Source organism: Atractosteus spatula, chromosome 6, assembly GCF_055471065.1.
Source record: "Atractosteus spatula isolate fAtrSpa1 chromosome 6, fAtrSpa1.hap1, whole genome shotgun sequence".
In the NCBI taxonomy this organism is placed as follows: Eukaryota; Metazoa; Chordata; class Actinopteri; order Semionotiformes; family Lepisosteidae; genus Atractosteus; species Atractosteus spatula.
The window spans coordinates 7,460,111-7,485,041 of record NC_142711.1 but is presented as its reverse complement, the minus strand read 5'-3'; the positions used below and the strand labels follow the sequence as shown (position 1 = coordinate 7,485,041).

At 39.8% G+C, this 24,931-nt stretch overlaps 1 protein-coding gene across 5 annotated transcripts in view; it reads right to left on the bottom strand.

Annotated features, from left to right (window-relative positions):
* The window catches only part of stau2 (staufen double-stranded RNA binding protein 2), a 117,852-nt gene that overhangs the window by 1,918 nt on the left and 91,003 nt on the right, over window positions 1–24,931 (bottom strand). For 2 of the 5 annotated variants that reach the window (XM_088919249.1, XM_088919252.1), the window contains one exon: window positions 2,831–2,923. In XM_088919249.1, the coding sequence (XP_088775375.1) occupies window positions 2,831–2,923 (93 nt within the window). Of the gene's footprint in view, window positions 1–2,830; window positions 2,924–12,351; window positions 12,510–24,931 lie in introns of those variants that run through there. The other 3 variants (XM_088919248.1, XM_088919250.1, XM_088919251.1) reach the window with 2 other exon arrangements.

The following is a 24,931-nucleotide window of genomic DNA, read 5'->3' as shown; positions in this document are numbered from 1 at the left end:
TGCGTAGGCTCACTGCGCACATGTGTGTCACAGAGCTACAAAAGTGACATCACCCCCCCAAGACAGAAATCTAGCCCCTAGCCCCCTAGTTTAATCTCTGCTGCAGTAGAGATCAGTATGTTGGCAGGGCAAGGTTATCCGGTCTGTAAGGAGAGGGGCAGCGCGTGTCTGAAACCTGTGAGCAAGCAGGCTTGAATCCAGCAGAGGCAGGGCAGGGAGAGCTGCATAAACCGCTTGTGTGTCTTGATGCGTGTCTGGGTTTGCCATTTTACTCCCCAGCTCGGGCGAATCTGAGTCTTTATGCTTCTCTGTCGCAGTCTCATCAGATGTAGTTAAATGGGGTGGTGACACACCATCACCTTTAAAAGCATCCGCACGTCTTAGAGGTGTTTTTCATTCTCAGATGATTGTCCGAGCTGGCGAATTAAGCACTTCAAAGCGATCCTGAACGTGAACGGGCATGAAAGAAAATGTGTATAGTCTTGTTGCCTCCATGCAAATGTGCATCTTTGTAAAAGTAAAAAATGAATAATATAAGCGTTTTAAAATATATGTTAAAACAGATTGCTAGGATTGGAACTTCAAAAATTATTTTACAGTTCTGAAAAACTGGATTTCCAGAAAAGCAATTTGATTTAACAATTACAACAGATGTTGCAATTAAATTATCCATTTCCAACATTGTAAAAAACAGGATAAAAACATAAAAAGCTGAATCTTCCACATGCATTGTTACTACTATATTTACTTTTTCTATTTTATTTGCAGAATGACATAACTTTCAAACATTTATAAACATAAACTAAATTGTAGCACTGCCAGGGATGGATATATAAGTTCCTGAATTCATAGAGGAAATCCCCTATCGGATGAGATAAGCAAAGGAAGAAAATGTATTTCTATCCTTTGAAAAGCCTGTCAGAGAGAGGGAAAAATAATGTTCCAGGTGGAAACCCTAGTCCCTGTGTTCTACATCAAATGACATGACATTAAGGAAGACGAATCTCTCATTTTTTCCGATTTGCATCACCTGTTCCTGGCACTGCTTTTTGTTGTAAAAGAAAAATCATTCCTGCTCCTGTTACAGTCTACCACTTCTCACTACTCACTACACTCCTAGGGTTTCTTCACTATGGCTCCTCAAATAAGGCATCCCAGTTCTGTCTTGCTGGGTGTGAAAAATTTCATTTTCTCCAATAGCATTCATAGTTTTAGTAGTTTTGTATTTTTTCATTCCCTTAACATTCAACTAAATTTTCAGTAATCTGGTCAAATTCTAATAACAATTAACTGAGCCAACGGCCATAAAGGGATACACACTTAATATTTTTGCATTAACTTGCCTGGCTGAAGAAATGACAGCACCTGCCAAAGATCAGCACTGTGACAACCATCTCTCACTTACGAAGAATGAAACAGGGAGGATGCTGTAATGGTGAAGCTGGGGTGGAGGGAGGGAGGCTAGAAAAGGTGTGCACAAAGTTGTGTGCAGCCAGGGTGTATTTCTACATAGGGGAGTGGAAGGGTGACATTAGAATTTGACATTCCTCCCAAAATTCTGTTAGACAACACCATTTCAGTAGTTTGATCAAATTCTACTGACAGCAAAACTAGTTCACAAATATAAAGAGATACTGTACTTTATGTATGCTATCAGAGATCAGTGCTATCACAACCCACCCAAAAGGATCCCAGTGACACAGATTTCGATGAGCCAAGAGGGAGTCAGTTTGGGTGCAAAGTTATGCAAGAAAAATGGAAAATGCGTACACAGCGTAGAAATAATTTAAAGCTCATATGATGCAGACTTGAGCTTATTAAATTGGAAGGAACTGTAGGACAGAATAAAGTGAATGAGATGCATTTATGATGCTGATGGAATGCAAATCGTGAAATAGCAGCATGAAGTAGTTGGTAGCTTAAGACTGGAACTATGTGGCGGGTCGGTTAGCGGTGACTAGGAAGTGTAGCATTAGGAATGAACAAGTAGAGAGCTACCACTTTGCTGAAGTTTGCTCAAACTGAATGGATGAGGAAGCATTCCAAGCAGAACCACCAAAAGAAGAACAAATATCAGGTAAGATCATGGGTGAAAGCTTTGGGAGGGGAAAGAGTCAAGGGCCAACACCACGCCATTTGGACACCAAGTAAGGGAGGGGAGTAAGAGGTGAGGGGAAACATGTTGTCAGAGCAGCTAGGGCTGCACCTGGGACAGGGAGGGCTGCGATTCAGTGGAGACTGACACCATGCACTTGCACCCGTGGCATGGATGAGTGTCAACAACTTGGGGTGCTCCTACGGGGAGAGCAAAAAGGAGAACTGGGGAAATGGGAGCAGCATAACAACGCATATACTTTAGGTGCGAGGCGTGAACATGGGTTGGATGCCCAACCAGCAACAGAGACACAAGTGGGGGGAAAGCAGAGCGGCAGGATTAGGATGAGAGAGACAGGTAGAGAAAGAGGGAGATGAAACAGCCACAGTTGGTGAGGGATCCCAGGAGTGTTGATGACATAAGAAGGACTGTAGGAAGTAAGCAGATGGCATGACGGGAGCTGAGACACTTTTCCATGGAGAATGTGAGGTCGAAAAGCTGGTTGTTTGAAAAGAGTCGAAAAAAAACAACCCTGGTAGAGGCTGGTAGAAGCCCAATCCGATAAAATTAAGGTCTAAGTCAAGACTGAAACGCTGAGCTCCAGACAATGTGTGCAGAGTTATATGCAGCCAAAGAGTATTTGCATACAGCGAAGCAGAAGTGCAACGTTAGGATTCGACCTTATCCCAAACTGCTGTTAAATTAACACCAAAAAGCTGCAGCCGTAGTGCACACCTACTTTTCCCGAGATCCCTTCTCCATTGTAATCCCTCCTTCCACAGGATCCAGTCCTTGTTCTGACAGCTGTTTCAAGGCACTTAGAGCGGCCTGGAGGACAAAGCAGAACGATGAGTCAGTGAAACACATCCTCTCATGGAACACTGTCTGTCCAGAACTCAGTGCCAGTTGACATTGCTGTTAATGAAACAAGTGAATGCTTAAACCACACTGAAAAAGTAAAAAGAAGAAGAAACACAACATTTCTTTCTTTAGAAGAGAGCCAGAAGACGCACCTGAGGACGACTCAACAGCAGACACGCAGTGTTTCTTCTTTCTGCCTTTCATCATGGAAATAACCTTTACTTGTACTTTTGTAGCCAACATACGGTGACACCGTCCCCCCTCAGACCTCACTGCTGTTGATATGAGATATTTGGCTGGATTTCCTTTAAACACACTTCCACATCATAACTGGACATTTCCATTTTGTGATGTTTTTTAGGCCATCACTAGAAGACAGATTTGAAGTCATATCCTGAAACTTCAAGTCCAAGTCTGAGCTGTTATCATCTGAGTCCGAGTCATGAGCCTCTTCGAGAGACTTCTTGAATCCATCTCAAATCAAAATTCTCATTCAGCTTATTAACAATATTTACATCAATATGGGATAAAATGACAGTTGTTTACAGCTTATTGCAGCCATCTCTTTATTATTTATTCCTGAATTCTGTTCTCAATGGGAAGTTATTTTACGACGATTATTTTATTACTTCTTGCTTTTTAAGAATGCTTACAGGGGAGGTTTTACCTTAAGGATATTTCTGTCTAACATGAAAATGTAGCTGAAGCTAACAGACATGCATAAAGTAGATACGTAGAGCTGTTACAGTATGTACGAATGCTTTTCAAGCATGTTTAAAGTTCTAGTACCTACAGTATCTTAACAGGTTATATAGTTCCCTTTAAAGTGGATTACTGTAAACATTACTCCAAATGTTTAAGACTATTTCTATGACTGGAAGGACTCCAGCATTTTTTTTTTGCAGTACCTTTGTCTGGTACCTAAACTTTCCTTTCCTTGCAGTTGGTTTCAGAAACTTCAACACTATGTTGTTTTGTGGTCTAATCTAACTTTATTTTCCTCAATGCCACCTAGTTCCTACGTATTACTTTGTAGTTTGTGAAATTTAATTAAGTGGAAAGGGAATTTTTATGGGGGCAATTCCTCTAATTGCTCTATTTTTTAGATTTACTGTATATGGTTTAATGTTTGCATATTTAAATGCTGTTTCCTGTACTTCACGTTTTCTCTCTGCTATTTATGCACAGTATATTTTTGGTATGCAATCTGCTTTTCTTCATCCACAATAAATATTTTCATTTGTGTGTTTCAAGTTGTGTTTTTTTTGTTACCAGCAATGTTTCTTCTGTTTCAATGTAATATGTTTGCCTATTTGACAGAAGGACATTTCTTAGTGGCTGCTTTTTTTGTCAAATTTGTCTGTTGAAATGCACCCACTCTATTAAAAAAAAAACAATACCATGTGCTTAAATAAAGGCAATGCATAATCACACACCAGCCTTTTTTCTTTTCTGTTTGCTTCACCGCTCAATATCTTGTCAAATTTAAAAGAACAACTCTTAGTCATGTCTGAATCATGAAGCCTGAATAACTAAGTTCAAGTCATACAAGGTTGAGTCTGTTCTCTGTGACAGTGGACTGAACCCAAATATCAAACAATGTAACTTGAGTCCTACATGTCAGCCTATACACCTACTCTCAGAACCGTCTCATTTCAATGGACCCAAAATGAAGTCTTCATGCTTGCTACCTTCCACTGTGCTTTAAAAGAGAAGGGTTGTTTTAACGGTTTGTTGAAGTACAGCTACCCATAATGTAAATGCTTCCAAACCCCATCAACAGTCGTTTAAAATTTTAGGACAGATGAATGATCGCTATTTTTTAACTGGAAATTGAAACTGGGAGCTTTAAAAAAAAGTCAAAAACACTCTCCATATTCATACAGTTTTAATGAAATCAGATAGAAACCCGAGCTTCTAATCCTTAAAGAGATTTGCATTATTTTCAATAGTGTGGGCTAGATAATAACAGGTTTTCACATATGAAATCCATGATGCAATGGTTTCCTAGAATAAGAGCTCTGAGAAAACAAGAACAAAACTGTCAGACCCGGAACCTTTCTTTTTCCACAGATGAGGAAAGCCTTCGCCAAAGGCAGTTAGGTGAGGAACAACACATCACACAAACAGCATTTTCCACAGGAAACACTTCAAAAGCTTTTCAGTACTGAAGAGCCGCTCTTAAAAAATGCTGGATTTTAATCTTAACGTAATCAATTTTAATGCAAAAAAACCCCATCTGATTTTATTTTATGGAAGGCCTCTTTGTGGTGTGCACCATTTCAATGCCATTTACAGTTTTAACAGGAAGCAAACCAGACTTGGGAATAAAAATAAAGAGGCCAGCAATTCCAGGCTGAAATCATCATACTAACTTCATTCAAGTTTGCCCTTAAACAAAGAAATTCATCCTTTACAGTTCTGTTAGAAACAATAGTTGACACATTCGATTCATCTTTATGCAGATATTTGCAACATGCATCCAATGCCATAAAAAAGAAATAGAAAATAACCGCCTGCCAAAAGAGTATCATAAAAAAAATCAGTTTAATTGGCACAAAGCACAAAAGCACCAACCAAAGGCTTTTCAAGAAGGAAACAACATATGATTAATGTGCAAGAGCTAACACACTCTGAGTAGAGGTCTTCACAAGAGTGCAAACAGCAAACAGCCTAAGGGATTTTACAAACGGAGCTTCCTACAGCATATAACACTTCAGACATAGCAGACCCTTAAAACACAGCTCCCGTACAAAATAACCTCCAAAACAAGCCCAGCATTTACAGTCACTGGGTTGGCAGAAGAGACAGAAGCCAAGCGTGCAGTTAACAGCAGAGAGACAGCTCTGAGTATCAGTATAGTTTCCACACCTTTAGGAGAACACGAGCTGGCTGCTACAGCTCTCACTGGCAGGACAGGAGACACGATACCTCTCGATAAATTAAGAAGAATTAAATCAACAAGGAACCCAAAAAGTAGACACCGGAAAACAGACATCGACACCGACACCAATTTGTTCAGAGTCAGTGAACATTACTGCATTGTAGAGTGTATTCACTACAGCCAACTGTGAGAAACACACATGGATAAAAAGCTGGTCTGGAATATGTCTCAGCTTTTGGGGTCAGAAAACTTGTATGTTAACCAAGGAAAAGTGCAAGTGGTTACTAAAAAAAACATGCACTTCCATCTGGAAATCATCTAATTGGAAAGAGATTCATTTTTTTTACATGGCAGCAATCCCAAGTTTATTGGAAATATAATTATCCTGCTAACAAAGACCTAAGAAAAATATTCTCCCACTAAATAGACCAAACATTTACACAACACTGTGAGTACTGGAACCCTGTGCCTGAAACAATGTAACATGCAAAAGAATATTCCACATTTCATACTAAACCAGTATAAAAAATAATGCACAGAATGAATGAATGCTGAATGAATATTTCTTGTAAGCTGCTCCAAAAGTATGCACCATAACAAGCCCTGTGTTATAGAAGGAGCTTGATCGGTATTCATATGATTCTTGCAGGAAAGATAAGGCAAAGATCCTGAATGAATATTTCTCACAGGTTGTTCCAAAAGAATACATTATAACACGTTTTGGGTTATAGAAGGAGCTCAATCACTATTCAGCTGATACTTACAGTACAAGCTGATACTGTGGGTCTATAGGGTTTATGTGGCTTTAAAAGTAATAAAACACTGACTGCATTTTTCCTGTTCTTAAGTCTTGCAGTACTAATGACATTTCATTGCTCAGTACAAGAGGAACCGCAGGTGTTTGGAGCCTGTTCCTGGCCAGTTCTGCTAAGACAAAACCAGGAAACGACACACCAATCTTACTTCTGTTACCTATAAAATTTATGGAAAATATAGTGAGAGCACAAGATGGAAATTTACAAAACTGTGGCATTTCAAGAGACAGCCAACACAGGTCTAGAGAGGGAAGTGTAAGGATGCGGAGAACAGATGGAATGAGCTGCATCTGCTGGACAGGCTGAGGTACTGTGCTTGATCCCAGCGCCGGACAGGATAAGTGCTGCAAGGGTGGATGGAGAGTGCCGAACAGGGTGCATGCTAGGAGACGGACTGGTCCGAAGCTGAAGGCCAGGCACAGCTAAGAGGGCAGTATGGGGCTGAGAAGCTGCGCTGGCAAGCAGGGTTGGAAGGCAGGGGTTCGGCTCAATGTCACTGGTCCAGTGCTCAGCTGGGCTGTAGTGGTGTAGGATAACAGACAGTGGGTCAGCTGGGAGGGCGATCTGAGAACTGGGTGGATAGCCGGGGCAAGTTCAGGCAGGTTATCTGTCTCTGAAGCTGGCTTGTTGTGCTGGAAGCACTTCCCTTGGTAGAAGGAAGCTCAATGGCAGAGCACTGGACCATAGGCAGATCAGGGTTTAAATATCCTGGACTTAATATGACAATCACCCGTTAAGTGGGAGGGGTGTCTGCGACCAGCAGCCCCAAACAAGTCCTCACAGCCCCAGTTCGGCATTCGACTCCTTGTGCAAGTGCGACTGATTTTCCATGGAGACCAAAGGCTGTAAGCTCTGGCTTGCCCGGGTATAACACGAAGGTCTTGTTTAAGTAACGTACCAGAATTCTTTTACCAAACAACAAGGACCATTGATACCACTAAAACATAAATCTTAAATATACTATGAGGCACTATAGTGCCAAACTGGTGTTGAAAAAGCCCCAGATAAATCCCGTCATGAAGAAGGATGGAGAACTGTTCAAAAAACAGGAAAAGCACATTATCCTAACCTCCAAGTGTGTCGTGTAAGCAAAGGTTTATCACAGAGTTCTGGTTTTCCCAAACTGGACATAAAAAACAGTTAACATAAAAACAGGAGTGCCAAACACAGAAACAGAGACAATGGAAATACAAAAAGATAAAATCATGGAGTGGTCAGACACATGGGAAATTAAATTTAACAATGTTAAGTGCAAAGTGACCCACAAAGGAAACAGGAATATGAGCTAAACTCACTGCTTAAGGGATTCTGAACTCCAGGAAGCTAATCATTAAAGGATATTGATATAGATTCTTGCAAGGTCTCATGAAGAGGAGGTTACAAAAACAAAAGTAAACACAACTATTGGGCATACAGTGAAAAGTGTGGAATTTAAATCAAATAATGCTAAGCTCGAACACTGAAATTTTTCAACTTAGCATTGCAGTGCACTAGTAAAACCTCATACAGAATACTGTGTTCAATTGTGCTCATCCTGGTACAAAACAAAAGGTTAGATCCTCAGAAAAAATATCCTAAGAGGTACAGTGTCAAACTAAGAGACTACTTCACACTCAGTAGTGACACAAGGACAGGTGTCACAGTTGGAAACTAAGGGAAACCATTTAAGGCAGACAACAGGAAATGGTTCTTTATACAAAGACTTGTGGGAATATGGAATGGATTTCTCATGGTGATTGAGATCCCAGTTCTGGACACTTTCAAGAAACAGCTGAATACATTTTAGATTCACTAAGCTATCAAACACCCAAACCTGCTAGATGTGCCGAATTACATCTTCCCATCTGCAACATTTTGCAAGCTTTTAAGAATAAATATTGTTTGAGTCAGATTTCATAGTGTGCAGAGCAGTACAAGATACAAGATGCCAAAACCACATTGTTACAATCTGTCAATGGTGCTCTAATGTTCGATCTCCCTACAGTGGGTGATCTTTTTGAAAAAAAAGAAATCTGGTTCATTATTATATTTGTAAGTACATGTGTAAAGTAATCGGGGTCAAGCTCTGGCGAGAGAAATGCTATTACCAGGACACATCGCAGCCAATCTCTGTCTGTTTTTCCCAGCGATCTAACACCGTTTCCAAGACTTCCACGTTCCTGGCTTCCTGGCTTCATACGTCCCAACACATGGAGCATATGCGAAATATCAGGCCACACTCCATCTGAGCAAAGGAGTTTTGTTCAAGACAAAAAGCATGATCTTGTTTATGTAATTGTTTATTTACTCCCACATGCATCATACAGTGAGATGATTTCTCACTGTAACAATAGTTATTTGGCTCTTTGTTTTCTGTGTCAAATTTCAACTACCTACAGTACTGTCTGCACAGTATTTTGTTTTAGGGCAAAGTATTCATTTCCCAACAAGTTAATCTAGATTATTACTAACCATAACGATTTGAAACACTGTAACTGTTATTGTCGCACACTACATACATTCCCATTCTGTGTAAAATAATATGTCTGGACATCTCATTTAACTACTACTGGAGACAATAAGCCTGCAATCTCATAAAACCTGCTCTTATAAATTGCTCTGTAAGTACAGGATCAAGAAGTGAGTGTGTAAAGCTCTGGGATTATGGCTCAGTGTCTCTGTTCTAGGGATTGATGATCCCTCACTCAGTGGCAGTGATGTTAAGTGAAAAGCAGTCTGCCTAGTTTCATAATCAGCAGTGTTTCTGTGGTTTTAACTAGGAACTGGAAACAGCCAAGGTTTACATTAAAGGTACGTCATGATTATAAATAAATCCAGAAAACAAAGAGCTCTACATTAATTCACTATGCTCTTTAGAAGTTTTCCTCACGCAAATGTATTTACCGTAACATGCAATATATTGTACTGTAAATCACAGCCTCACAGTTTCTCACAAAACAAGAAACTTGATTTATTAAATATCAAGTCCGTTTAGTATTTTTATGACATTACTATAACTAAATGATCCAAACATGTTTTTTTTTAGCTCATGGACTGATCGCATATTTTTTTAAACACCTTTAAATAAAACTGATTCCAGCTAGGACAGAGACACCTGGCCTTCCTGCAGCCACGGCTGTGTTGATGCTCCCTGAGAATTGACTCCAGATGTCTGAAGGCAATGGAGTGGTTCTCAGGATGGAAGGAGATGACATAAATCTTGCAGCTGACAGAGATCCCACTGAGCTCCCTCTAGGCCACTCACAGAGGACTTGTTCATGGCCAGGAGAGCTGTTGGATACGAAGACAGATGTATGCATTCCTACCCTCAATTAATCCGGAATTAGCTGCTCCTCAATTACATTTCAGATGGTGTGAACCTCACAGCTGTTGTGCAAAGCAAGAGTAGTTTCCCAGAGTCCGGTGCTCCACTCACAGTTATCTCCACCCCGCCACCCCCAGCCCCAAATCCCCAAGAAGTACTTCATCCTTCCCCCCTCAAAAACAAACAGAGAAAATCATGAGCTAAGCCTTCATTATTGTTCTGAGAGATGCATTTCTACAGCATATCACACACCTCTCATTTTAATGTTTACTGAAGAAAAACACTGAAAATGATCTGATAGACAAGACCCGCAGAAGAATCAGCCTGTCTCCCTCCCTTTGCGTTCCACTGGCCTGAATGAAGGACTCATTGAGAGGGCACTGTAACCTTCAAGTCAGTGTAATGAAGGCATGGGTGAAAATCTAACTCCAGCACTGGTACTTTTTCCATATGCATTGAAACACATTTTTGTGTTTCAACCAAAAAAAAACCTACAATAATGGTTAGACAGAAAAAAAGTGTAACTTCTTTAAATCTGACTTTCATACCCAAGTCACACTGATATTGTACTGTGAGTATCAGCCAGTGTCAGTATGTCCTAGGATACATTTGGTCAATATTCTACTTTAATTAAATGCAAGATCGAATCCACTACATACATGTGTGAAACCCAATACTTCCACGACCTCATGCACTGCATAACAAAGCATTGCAGGAATCTCCTTGACGTTATTTTTTTGGAAAGTTCAGGAGAGCCTGAAACCGAAACAAAGGCTTGCACAAAGACCAAAACAGTAATAATATGAATCATATTATTACTATTTTTCAAATTGCATTGACAGTCAATCAACCCAAATCAACATTAAAATGTATTTCTTGAAATATACAGTATGTCCTATTAGCAGACTCTCACATTAATCCCATCTGAAAATCTTGCATACAGCTGTGGTCTCGCTGTTCATGAAAGAATCTGAGTGCAATCTATATCAAATGATTGTATATTTTAGAAAGCTTTCTCTCCAACTGCAAAGCTCACATTTAAGAAATTAAGTGGGAAGATGACAAATTGTGGATATGCTATATCCAAAACACATTATTTAAAAGCCCTGTAAGTGTGTCTGTAAGTGAGTTCAACTCCCTTAAAGGTTCGGGGCATTGTGTAACCAATGAAACTTCCTGACTTAGGCTGACAGCCATGGAATGGCAGGCAATGAAGAGAAATGGAGCTTACTGTATATCAGAGCTTCCTTACTATTTACTCTGAATTTACTCTGTCTGGATGCTTTCTGACACCTTCCATATTGCAGTACAAGCTAAACTCACCCATGGGATCGAATGGGTACAAGATACCCTTGATAAGTACGATGGACAAATGTCTTGTCCCATGCAGGGGGATAAGATTGTCATTACTAGCTGCATAGGCTTCTAAGACATGAAATACTCTTTTTAATTTTGTCTGTCCCACATCAAATTCGATAGAAGAGAGCAACATCTTATTTTCTGTGTCTTTCAGAACATGCAATAATGCTTTTAATTTCATTGACCCTGTTTCTCACTAACAAAACCCGCTATACCAAGCAGCTGATACAGGCCTCTTCTGATTTTTGGGGGGTTACTGCCTAATAGAGCTGAAAATTATAGACTACCTTTTTAAAAGCCAAAACATCAAAGGAAATAGTAGTTTTTAATCTTTTTTCCTATTATAAATTGCAATCACAAAGACAGTTGACAGTACAGTTTAAATGCGATTTTGTCTTATGGTCTCAAAAGAACAAGAATACAGCTGCTTCCTACAGAGAGATAAACATTATAAATCAGTACAAAGACAGAGCCCTGATAAATCTCTGGCAACACATCACTAAACAGCACGGTCAAACATAAATACACTTCTATCTATCGCAACATCAGCCAATTACAGCATTATTTTTCTAATGAGATAAAGTGGTCATTGAAGTGGAATTGCTTGAGACACAGTGAAAAATGTTTAGTCTACTCAACAAAGACCTGGTTAGCCATCCATCTCTGTCACTGTACAAATAAAATGTGCTGACAGACAATGTAGTTCATTTGCAAACTACCCCTTATTGATTATAAATCTTCACAAAGACATGCACATCCTAAGTGACAAATTCCTCTTCTCTGAACAGCATATGTTGTAATATCAAATGTTATAAAGTATATTGACCTATTTACTCAATTCAAAATACAAATACTTTATTCATCTCCAACAGGGCAATTTAAGATTTTAATTTATGTTTACATTCATGGTTTCTCGTCCAATTTACACAAAGAAAATAGTCTGCATCTCAGTTCAAAACATTTTTTTTTTCCGCAAATTGACAACAGTTAAAAAAGGGCATTTGAGTGACCCAAATGAATGACAGTCACTTACTTCTTGTGACAAGCGTTTCACACGCTTTCCTGGTTGTTTTTCATTTCCTTCACTGCTTTGGCACAGCAATCCCATTTCCCCTTGGGGAGATGGTCTCCTGTGAGTGTGAGGCTCCTCGCGGTTGAGGAAGGTGATTAACAGGGTGTGAAACTCTTCAGCTGAATATCGAGTGTGGAGAGAATCACAAAGTGAGTGCAAGTTATCATTGGGATATATTCACAGAAAATACCAGAAATATCACAAACGGCGAAAAGCCTACTCAAGCTGATATTCTGAAAAAGAATGTCACACCTCTCGCCCAGAACTCCCTGTGTTTGGACACTCTTTCCTACTTGCCTGTTCTGTGCTTTATACAGTATTCCTGCTACCTTTCATTTCTTGACTCACACCTAAAGAAGACTCAACGGTCAAAAGGCTATGCGTCAAGTTACCTTTCTGTTTTCCAGTGAGGAAATAACCTTCACTTATTCCTTTGTAACTAGGGCACTTGGTTACTTCTGAAGAAGTAACATTTCCATAACTTCCTAAATATTTTGTGACATGTGAATGTTTTTCATGTGCAGTATATCAGGTGAGAAATACAGTTTATGGAAATATCAATTTTTAGTCATCTAAAACACACGAGGTGAGAGAAAGGGTGTCAATTTTAGGAATCCAGAATTCTCTAGTAATTAGACACCTGTCTGTCTGTGTATTCCCCAGAACTTGTACAAGGGAGACAGGAACTGAAGCTATTTCACATATGGACAATTAGAGAGCTGACAATTAGAGCCCAGCTGCCTTCCATACAGGGATAAACCTTGGTGAGGCAATTTAGAGCAACCAGTTCAGCCTAAAGTGCATGTCTCAGGCAGATGGGGGGAACCTCTGGGAACAACCCATTCAAACACAAGAATAACATGCAAACTCCTCACAGACATACACAGAACACGAGAATGTCATACAACACTCTTAACCACAACACGGGGGGCCAGTCCATCGCGAGGCACATAGACACATGCCAACTTTCACTAATTTCCCCAGGAAGCCACTGTTGGACTGTTGGACCCGGAGAAAAGCACGCAAACACTGGGAGAACATGCAAACTCCACGCAGCTAGCACTCCAGGTCCAGAATGAAACCCACTGCACCACTGTGTTGCCCCTGTCCATGAACACTGTACACGAACAACAGCAAAACCTCATCTGGATAGTTCAGCCTAGATGCCTTACTGAACCCTTTTCAAGACACGCATGTATACACAACTGACTCAGTATAGTATTTTATGCTCTCTGTGTGATACAGAGGTACCTAAATGTGACCATGGTCTCTTTCATGAGGATACAGAGGACAGCTCCTAGAATAAAAGCAACCCAGCTTCGCTAGCATGATAAGACCTGTATTGTTACCATACAAAATCAAACGTACATTATATTTCTCCCACAATCTCAATGTCACTGCCATACACAGGCTTTGTAGCCCTGCTCTTCCTGCTATCATGCAAAATAGAGTGTTATTAGAAAATATATTTAGTGTATACTTGAATCATCAGAAGACTGTCACTGTGTCCACATCCACTCAACAAAACAGTCTTTCTCACTTTTGATCCTAATGTCACACATTTGCTTTCAATCAACTGTTTCCTTTCTTTCATGTCCAAGAATAGTAAAGACTGAAGACAATAACAAAGACTCTCTTAACTGACTGCAGAAGTATGACACTTTTTATTCATTTGTGGTACAGAAAAAAGCAGCAGCTCTTCAATATCCAACCAGGAATGTCCACACAAGTATCGCAAAAGCATAGTGTGCTGTGAAATTTGGAGTCAGGTAACCTCATAAAGTACTCTCCTAATAGACTTTGCAAAACACATTTACAATGCTAGCGATGCATGACAAATTATTCTGGCAGGAAGAGAAATTTGATCTGAACAATGGGGAGAAGCACTTGAAGACTAATATGGGAAGGTGTCAGAATAAACCAGAGAGAACTGAATAAAAGTGAAAACAAAACTAGAAATGGACAGAGTCCAGTCAGTCCACCCGCCTTGTTTGGCTAACTGTTAATTGAGCCACAGATTTTGACTGATTTTTCCTCCAGGAATTATGACTCCCAGAGAAAGTAAATGCCAGCTATTTTCAATGCCACATTAATATCAATTTCCTCTTGATTCTCCACCTGAGTGTCCCCGTTTCATCTCTGAGCCTGAAGCAGTTTGCTTGTTTCATTTTTTCAGTAACTTGCAAGATTAATTTTATTCTGATTCCTGGTGATCCATTCATTAAAAGTGCTGAGAAACACAGTTCTTTAACCTTGTCTTTGCCTGACATTTCTTCCAAGACCAAAATTATTCCTGGATACTCTTCTTTAAGCTCTTCCTGAGGCAGCAAAGTCTGGTAGCTGGTGACCAAGAAGGTGCACACTATTCAAAATGTGTTCTTAATCATGTACTACAAAAATGTTATTTTTCTTCTAACAACTTTTTCACCTTACAACCCAACATTCTGGTGACCACCTTTATCATTTTCCCACATTGCCTGCTGGCTGGAAATTGACACAACAAAGAAAAGAAACAGAAAGCAATATTTGCATTATAAAAGTCCTTTATCAGTGCAGTCATTACAAAGAAACTGAAAGCTTTGCCCTTCATTTAAAAATAGTTTCTCCTTCAGAAAAGCAAAGTAATTTAATGTGTTTTCTGCAGCATTTCTGTACGATTCCTTTAGCTATATACTGTAGGGTTTAATGGGCTTGTTTGTAACCTTTATGTTTTCCTATAAAGGTTACAAACAACACAAATTACTAGAATTTAAATAATCATATATAAAATAAAATAAGTTAAACCCCACAGTGAAAAAAAAAAAATGTTTTTTATTATTTTGCTCATGAAAACAATTTTGGACCAACTGATAAGCACCAAAACACTATGCTCTTAGAAAACTGCTGAGCTGACTCACAGCAATGAACCAGCACTACTAGGATTGTGATTTCATAATGCCTATTGTACATCCTGTGCTCGTCTCATTTATGAAAATAAAGTAAAAAAAAAGATCCTTGCATACTATAAATATTCACTACTGCAGAGAAAGTAAAGGTGAACAGTTATAAAATTATTTAGAAGTCCTTTCCAGGGAAAGTTTGGGTTATAAAATGTAAGTAAAAAGCCTACAGCATTTTAGAAACAACAGCTCTCAGCTGAGATGCACAGGCCAATTAAAAACTTCCAGCCTGGCTAAACTCCCAGTGGCAAGCTGCAAATCCAGTACCTACAGTACTACTACAGCTGCCTGTGGCACAGATACAGCATTGAGAAAAATCAGTTGGTTCTACATGTGTGATCCAAGGGATTGGCAACTGTTTAAGACTCCATCAGGTGATGATGACTAATGCATTGATTATGAGGGAGTGATGGAGAACTTGCACTGATACAGTTATCCTGAACTGGCACATGTGCAGGGGAACCTGAGCAAATATGCATCTAAACCTCTTTCTGCCTAAAGAACTCTTTGAGTGTGTGCATTACTGATTTATTAGACTGGTGTTTTTTCTCAAAGGCACTTACATTTGCACACAGTTGAACATCTGGGGATTTTATGAGAGACATTTGGGTGATGTAACCCTGAGTGAGGTTACATCACACAGCAGTGTCTTACATGTGATCTGAACCCACAACCTTCCAATTACAAGCCCCAAAACCCTGACCACTGCTGCCCTTTAACTCACGTGGCATTAAATATGTTTAACAGCTCATGCAGTAAAGTTTGGTGCGAAGGTCTGGAATTTGGAGTAAAGCTTGGAGCTCATCTAGTTTGGTGCGAAGCCCGAGTCCTGTGATTCAGGCATCAGCAGTCACGCCGGGGACATTTTATAAATGGGATTCCTCAAGCGACAGCATGCAATTGACCAAGGGACACAAGGGTAGAATGAAGTAGCTCAGGTGGGGAGCTGCGTCAGCATGCGTAGGCTCCAAAGTAATGGTTTATTCCTTGCTGGAAAGAGAAGAAAAGAAACACAACGTTTTGGCTGTGGAGCTTTCTTCGGGTGTCACCAGCCACGCCAAATTAAAAAAATATGTGAAAGATCTGGTCTGAAATATTGTGCCCTTTTCCATCAGAAACCAAGTTAATCATTGTGGTGCGGTGGCTCTGTGGCTCAGGATCTGCGCCTGTGGCTGGAAGGTTGCCGGTTTGTATCCTGCGGCCGGCAGAGGAATCCTACTCCGTTTGGCCCCTGAGCAAGGCCCTTAACCCCAACTGCTCCAGGGGTGCTGTATAAATGGCTGATCCTGCACTCTGACCCCAAGCTTCTCTCCCTGTCTGTGTGTCTCATGGAGAGCAAGCTGGGGTATGCGAAAAGATGAATTCCCAATAAAATAAATTGTATATGGCCAATAAAGTGATCTGATCTGATCTTAATTTATTACAAACCATGATTTTCGCAAGACAAGGATTTGAACTTCTGCAGTAAAGCCAGGCACATGACACAGCCTCAGATCAACGGGGTAAAAAAAGAGTCGCTCTGAAGCATGAAGAAAGACAAAAACGCTTTGCACAGCCGGAAAAGGCTTTGATTTTGAAACGTGCCTGAGCACAGCTGGGAAACGCTACTGGAAACAACTGAGCTGCAGGAGGGAATTTAGAGCCAAGCTGACCTGTTGGGATGAGCTCCAAGTCTGCAGCAGAGGCTAATCATTACACTTCCAGGTATTCTAATATTGCCTCTCTGGCAATTGCTGCCACCGATAGGAACTCTAAATCACAGTAATCACACTCAGCTGCATTCATACCTGAGTGTCTAGCCAAGCAAAAAGCTTTTTTTTCAATCTGTTACAAATGTATATTCTTAAGAAGGCAATGCAAGAGTTTTTAATCTGGCTAGGAAAATGGCTGCTTAGAACAAAAGCCTAGGCCACTACTGGTTAAACTGATCCTGGTACTGCTCTTAATGTGTTACATATCCCTTTCTTGCCTTCCCATTGAGTCTGTGCTCTACTGCAGTGACTGACCAAGTGAATTCCGACACCGTATTTTCAAATTAAAAATGGCTGAAGCTTCAGATACTTCATATACTGAGCCCAAAAATGACCAAAATGGCCAAACTGGAGGCCCCTTCTTTCTGGCCACCAGACACAGGAGTTATGGTTATCAAGAAAAGGCTGGACGAGATCCTCATCCACCAGGTTTCTACTACAGGAAAGTACATTTAAAACTGAGGAAAGCAGGCACTTCTTTACACAGAGGGTTGTGGAAGTGTGGAACAAGCTGCTGAGCCACGCTGTTGAAGCCGATACCCTGCCTTCTTATGGGAAAAGACTGGAATCAATCCTTAAATTTGACTGCTAACTACCAAATGTTCCAGATGAATCAAATGGCCTCCTCCTGTTTGCAATCCTTCTGTAACTTGCTTGTTCTTACGGATCTAAACAACAGAGGAAAGAATATTTTGAAAAAGTATGCGACAAAAGAGCTAGGCAATCTCAGTCTCACTTAAAAAAAAAAGTATGTTAATGAATTAGGGCATTGCACAGAAAGAAAAAATGACTCAGTGTATCACACATTACTGAGTTCCATGCCCATATAGAAAAGAAACCCCTTTTCAGGTTGTCGCACCAGGCTGTTTCTTTAACTGGTGCAGTGCTCATCAGACATAAAATACAGAAAATATCTATTTTCTTAAAGGTATGTTGAGAGTCTTTTTTCTCTTTATTCCATGTTAATTTCCATCCATTGTCAGGAAGCCACCTGTTTCTGGTAAGGGCTGTGGCAACATGGAGCTCACATCCTGGAATCTTAGGGTGCAAGACAGGATTACACCCTGGGCATGACACCAGACCATTGCAGGACACACACAGGAGCAGTTCAGAGACACCGATTAACCTAATGTCATTGGGAGGTGGGGGCACCTGGAGGAAAAACATATCACAAAAAAAACTCAGGACCCAGCAGTTGTGAGGCAGTGCGCTAGCCAAGCAAATCAACTTTTCTCTTAAAATTCTGCTTGGATAAAACATAAGCCATCAGCTGCTGTTTCCCTTAGCAGATGTAATAAAACTCAGTGATTGCTTGATTTAATGTGACTAAAGATACAAAAACAACAGGGGACCTGCCTCTACCGCAGTCACATTAGTAGGTAGCGTAGCAAATTGATTACAATATTGACAGTCTGTATTAAATATCACTTTATATAATATAGTCATTTTTTCCATTTCTACAAACCAGAGTACTGTTCTGAGTGAGGCTTTTACTTACTAAACAGCCCCGTCTTTTTCCACAAGTGAACTACTCTCTGTTACAATTAAAAGAGATGGTTATGGCATTGGGTTTTCCCACCATGTGAAATGTCCAGATCTTTTCAAATTTAAAGGCTGGCTGCTCTGGATGAAGTTACTGTTGTGTGCAGATGATCTGTTCCACTTTCCAAAGGACATGTGAAAAGAAACCGCCTGAGCTTTTCAAATATATGCCAGTAATATGAGATTATAGTGGAAAGAGAATCCCATAAAGCCTACAGTTCTTCCAAGATCAAAGCCTCAGAGCAGACCGATGATAACATTCCTTTGTGTCTACTGGGACATTACAGCACCTTGCTGCGCATCGCTAACAGCACACACAGTCCTTTGCTTTTACCAGTGTTTCGAACCATAAACTGCGACAACCAAGCAGGATGGATTGCGAATTGGTATCAGAAATCAAAGAAAATGGGACAGTCTAGGACCATGAACTCGCTGAGCTATGAAACTGAGAAAAGGGAAGAACCCAAAAAAAAGAACTGTTGAATTTCAGTAAGGTACTGGACCTGGGCCAGTCCAGGGTACTTCAGTGTCTTCAATTTATGGGACGACATGCAAGTATTTTTATGGAACAGGGGCAGAGTCTCTCTGTGCTTGTCAAATAAGCCTTGGGATCCAAAATAAAGTCATGAGCAATCACTAATTTACCTTAAGTGAAGCATAAAAATAATTGCTCGTAGTTTAGGTTTAGGTAAGATTATTACCATCCGCTAACTCCAATAATGTACAAATGCATCCTGTAAATTGTGGGTTCACTGCATAAACACGCTGGTGGAATTTTCCAAACCAGAAACGGTAGCTGTTTGAGGCTGGGTTTCTAAGTTCCTCTATGTCATAGTATCCACAGCATCTTAGTAGCACACAATCTGTCCTCGTTGCAGTTGATTGCAATTCTCCTCACTCATATCTTTCCATTTACAGTCATGGTGGCTACAATTTATCAAAGACAATCTGGAAAGTGCATAGAGCAAATACGATTGACTTATACTTAAATATAACACAGAATCACAGATGTATTGCTGGCATGAAAACAGCTCCCTGGCTTTAAAAGCAGCCTTGTTAAAGGAGCTTATTTCACTGACCAGGTGAGAGAGGTCTGAGCATGTTAAAAACACTTTGAAGTGTTTAAAAACACTGTTTTTCTCCAGCAGCTACCCTGACAACTCCCAGCTGGTAACCAATTAATGTGCATGAGCTTTAGGTGAGAAATTGCTTTAATAAAACTTGTGTGACAAGATTCTTGGTGTACAGCTGTTTAATTAATATTTCTCAATGGTGGTTATGGCTGGAACCCAGGACTGGTTGCCAAGCCACCACTATTTTCTCAGATCAGCGGTGTATTAAGGCACACATTTCTACTCCTTATGGGCAGGTCACACTTACTTTTCCCAAATTTCCTCTTTAAATTTGAAATTAAAGAAACATGTTATGTTGCATTTATATGCTAAAGTTGAACTGTGCTAAAATAAAAAAAAAACATATCTAGCTCTAATAATTAATTATGCTTTATTTTTTGGCATTTTAAATATCCACGTGAAAATGCATGCTCTCTGGCACAGTTCCTGTGAGTTTATTCTGGTGAATGCGAAGCATTCAGGGATTAAGACTAAAGATTGCCTTTACCTGCCAATAAACAAAAACCTTTCAACGAAAGTAGAAGCAAGCTGTAAACTGCACTCTTTAAAGGCCCGACAATTACACATTGATTCAAAGGGAACACTGGAGATGGGTACAACAGAAAGCACAGCACGTCAATACGTTATTTACCTTCAGTCAATATCACAAAGGGCTGAAAAAAGGGACAGATATTGATGTTTCTCATTCAAACACAGGCTGGAAAAAAAGCTGAATTTCAATCGCCATTAGTTATTAGTTCAATTCCACTTTATTCACTATTCACTTGGTTTTATAGCTTTCCATATTCAGTGTGGCAGTCTAACGTTCTCAAACACTCGGAAAGCTCAAAGCTAGCTTAGCAATATATCAGGTTGCGCCCTCGGCCAATGGCCTACTTAAGAAATACATTACCACTCCTGATAATGTTAATGGAAACAAACTACTTTGCTTCTGCTCTTGCTTTATTAAAATTAAAGCCGAAATAATTGAAATGCATTCTTTCATGTTCTGTGAAATATCAACGGGTGTCAGCAGCCTGTCCGAAAGAACACCAGTACATGTGAGCCAACAGCCCAGTCTTTACAGAGGTTCACGTTCACAGAAACAGGCAATGTGTGTGCGTCTGCAGCCGAGGCTAATGAAAAAGCTGTTCGTAGCCAATATAAACAGCCCCAGAGGACAAACTGAATCCCTCGGACATGTAAGACTTAAAGTCACAAAATGTCTGATATTGTGATAATAGGCCCAACGAGATGTCTGTATACTTCCCTCTCTGCTGTCATAACACACACGCCTTTGTGTTCTGTATAGAATCCAATACAGAACTCCAACCAGCTGCAAGGAAATCGATTGCAAATCTCACCAAAAGAATGAAAACTAAAATGCTTTTCATTCTCGATGGTAATTACTCGTGTGGCAACATCAAAAGCGTAAGTGAAGCAGAAGACTTTAACATGAAGATGCCCTTTCTGTGATGAACCAAGATCAATATCATGGCCTGTCACAGTCTTGGAAATGGAAAAACCAGCACATCCATACAAAGTACAAATCCTTCGTCCCGCCATTCGTCGAGGTCAAAGTCGAACCTGGACTGCCTGTGTGAAGCACTGGGCCCATGCAGCTCGTGTCTAAGGGTCTCCCATAATGCCCATCTGTGTGAGAAGCCATCGTTGTGCAGAAGTGACCCCTTAGTCCAAGTTACATCTGGCTGTGTCAAGGTTGACCAGTTATAGACTACTGTTGGTGGACGAGCAAGGTCTGGATGATCTAGTGACTTTATATGTGCATTGATATTGCTCTCTTCCCCTGAGCCATGGTATTAATGGGGGACTAAAACTGTTATATCTCAAGGGGCTTGTTTGTGGACCAACACACATATATGCACATATCTTATTGCACCTGTTTGTCATTTCGGGGTTCAAAAGCAACGAGAACTACAAAATGGGATATCTGCCTTTATATTTTATGCACAATCCACAATTTCTCAAAAAGAGGCTACTTAGTTTTAGCACTGCATTTTAAATAATTAAAATATGAGCGTGTAAGAGAAAAACAACTTAGCCTTTATAATGTTGTAATGTTTGCGTCATTTATTAAAACGAGGCTAGTTAGGAGAAAAGCAAGACAATGGGAAAAAGACAAATAAAGCTGTCCAAATGAATACCAAACTGTACTTTTCATACAAAACCATCTTTCTGACAGGGCTATGCAACATACCCTGGTAGCACTCCTCCCAGTGAGTGACAAGCTTTGATAGTGGTAAGAAAAGAATGGTCTTGTTCCTCAGATTAAATGGCATCTGTTACCCAAATCAAAGGATCTAAGGTAAACCACACCTTTCCCATCCAGCTATTGTGTTAACATGGGAAGACATAAAATCAATAAAATAAAAATCAAATGACATACTATATATCACTCAGAGCACAACGGACTATTTAAATACCTCTCATTATAACACTGTGAACCCCCGCAAGACCAATGAACGGTACTAGGGGAGTACGGTTAATTACTCTGTTCAGAATCGAATTACAGCTTTTTGGAGGAAAGCAAAGGTCAATATTTTTGGTGAGTGCCGTGAGACATATCATTAACAAATACAAATATCTCACATCTTAAAAACGATCACTGCTCTTTACTCCAGCGTAAACTAAAACACTTTCTTTTTTTACAAAGGAACAAAAGAAATACATTAGAATATAACTTTTGATAACTAACTGTAAATAACAGCTTATAGGTAAACAGAGCCAGACAAAAAATAAAAGGGAAACTGAAAGTTGGAGTGCAATTAACAAAGACAGAATTAAAATTCGTAGCAATGGCTCCAGCCAATATCCACTGAGGTCTATATTCCCAAGACTCGTTAGTGGTATTCTGAATTTTAAAACTGCCGCTGTGTGAGACAATGAATGAACTGCCTCTTTGCTCACCTTCGGTTTATTGACACATTCCAAGGTAAGAACACCGTAAAAGAACATCATAGCCCAAATGTGCATGATGCGTTCAGTGAAAAACGCAAAGCCACTGCCTCCAGTAATATTCAAACCAGCAGATCACAGACTCCTAACCACACTCAGAATTTGCCTGACTGAGAGGCACGATATGAGGCGAGCTGAATTCAATCTGATTACCCTATGGGAATAGCAGAGAATAGCTGCATCTCTGTAGATTAACTCCAAAATGTCACACCCCTACACCCTCTGCTCTTGACAGCACGTGGGAGAGTCCATTCATTAGCACGTGAATTTGCAAGTCGGAAAAAAGATCCCATTTCCATATCTGGAGTAACATTTATAATAGCAACATTTTAAACTGAAAAAAAGGGCATATCAATTATGTTCTGCTCTGAGAAGCCTCAGGTAACACTGCTACTACTGTCTGATTACAGATCCTTATTTGGCACTTTGCAGTTTCTATTCAAATATCAAAATGTAGTTATTTCTGTAACTGTAATCTGTATCTGTATCTTCAGTAACTAATTCTGAATCTGTAAGATAAGACTATTGCAGGATAAGGGGGTATTCCTACACGTAAAAGAGAAGGAAAGGGAAGGTTCACTGTAGTAAATACCTCATTCTTCAAAACTTAGTATTGTGTTTTATGACCTGTATCACATTTAAATTGCACTGGTTTGTCTATGTTTACATTGCAGGGCATCAACTCGGCATTTTTTGGCATATTTGATTATAGAGTGAATTTTTATGATCTGTATTGTGTGCTGTCTCTCGCCGTCCTGTATTTTAATAATCTGTACTGAATATTGTGCATTCTGGTCCTGTATTTATTTTCTGATTGCTACTGTCACATGTCAAATGTCTGTAGCACAGCTGTACCAACACCAATTTCCACAGGCCTCGGTCGTGTGGCAAAAAAGATTCTATTATATTCTTTTCCTTAATAATCCCAATTATCCCATAATCCCAATCAGACAGAAAGGCAAAAACTTGGGTTTAAAAGAAACAGATTTTCCCCATGTTGAGATTCACACATTTTTGGGAAAATAACATATCTCTTTAATGGTGAAGTTTATGGTGAAAATATCAGGATAAACGCATTTTGCCTGTGAAATAAGCAGGGGGGAAACTGTATGTAAGAAAAGTCACAAATGAGAGGAGGCCATTTGTCCCACATAGCCCATTTGGCATTGATTCAGGGATCTCATTCAGTCCTTTCTTGAAAGAAGCCCGGGCATCTGCTTCAGGAACACGGCTGCATAACTTGTTCCACACTCCTAGAAAGAAGTGCCTCAGTTCTAAAGGTACTAACAAGTGCAACATAGTTTCCACTTGTGTCCTCGGCTTTGTGTTTCACTGCTCATTCTGAAGTAGTCCACAGAGGTCACTCTGTCAAAGCCTTTCAGCATCTTGGTATACTGGAATTATGTAAAAACAAGCACAGAACACAAGCGTTTACTATTTCACTGCCAGCCCCCCAGATTACTCCTGATCAAAGTCAACAGAAACACACTGATTCTTTTCCGCATTTTCTGAACGATCAAAAGAATGTTCCTGGGTAGAAACGTTAGTCAAAATATACTTATTGGATCACTGAAATCTCTGTTTAGTTTTTGCATAAAGGGAAATATCTTTTAGATTATGCTAGAAACTAAAAGATGATGTGTCGTAGTGGCTGAGTGAGAACTATCCTGGAGAAGGAAGAGAACAAAGAAAGCTCTTTGTTTAACTGGGACAGTAATATCTACAGGGCTACAGAGTTTGAGGGATAGGAGTTTATTTCCAACTTAAAAGGCCTCAAACTTTGGTGAATAATCATTGCTTTTTTTGTTGAAAGCAAAGTAAGATGCTGTTTTTAACAAAAATGTTAATCGCAAGAAAAGAATTGTTTTCCTCAACTTCTCCCTTCATACTGTTGTTCTCAATGAAAATGCCAAAGTGTCGCTGTTCATCTGAATACTTCACTGAGCATTTTTTTTTCCAATTTGCTGGTGATCAAATTCCTTAGAAACGGATATTTGTGCAACATCTCGTGCATCAGTTGCTGTGACTTACAGTAAACATTACAGTAAACACTAGTACATTGGTGCAGCTGTATGAAATCTAGGTTGTTCCTTTGGAAACCAGTATATGATAACTCTTCAAAAACCCTTTGGCTTTCATACATGCTGTTAGACAGCAGATGCAAGCAAGGTAGTTTGTGCCAAAACACACTTAGCTCCTCCTGACATTTATGAGACCTTGC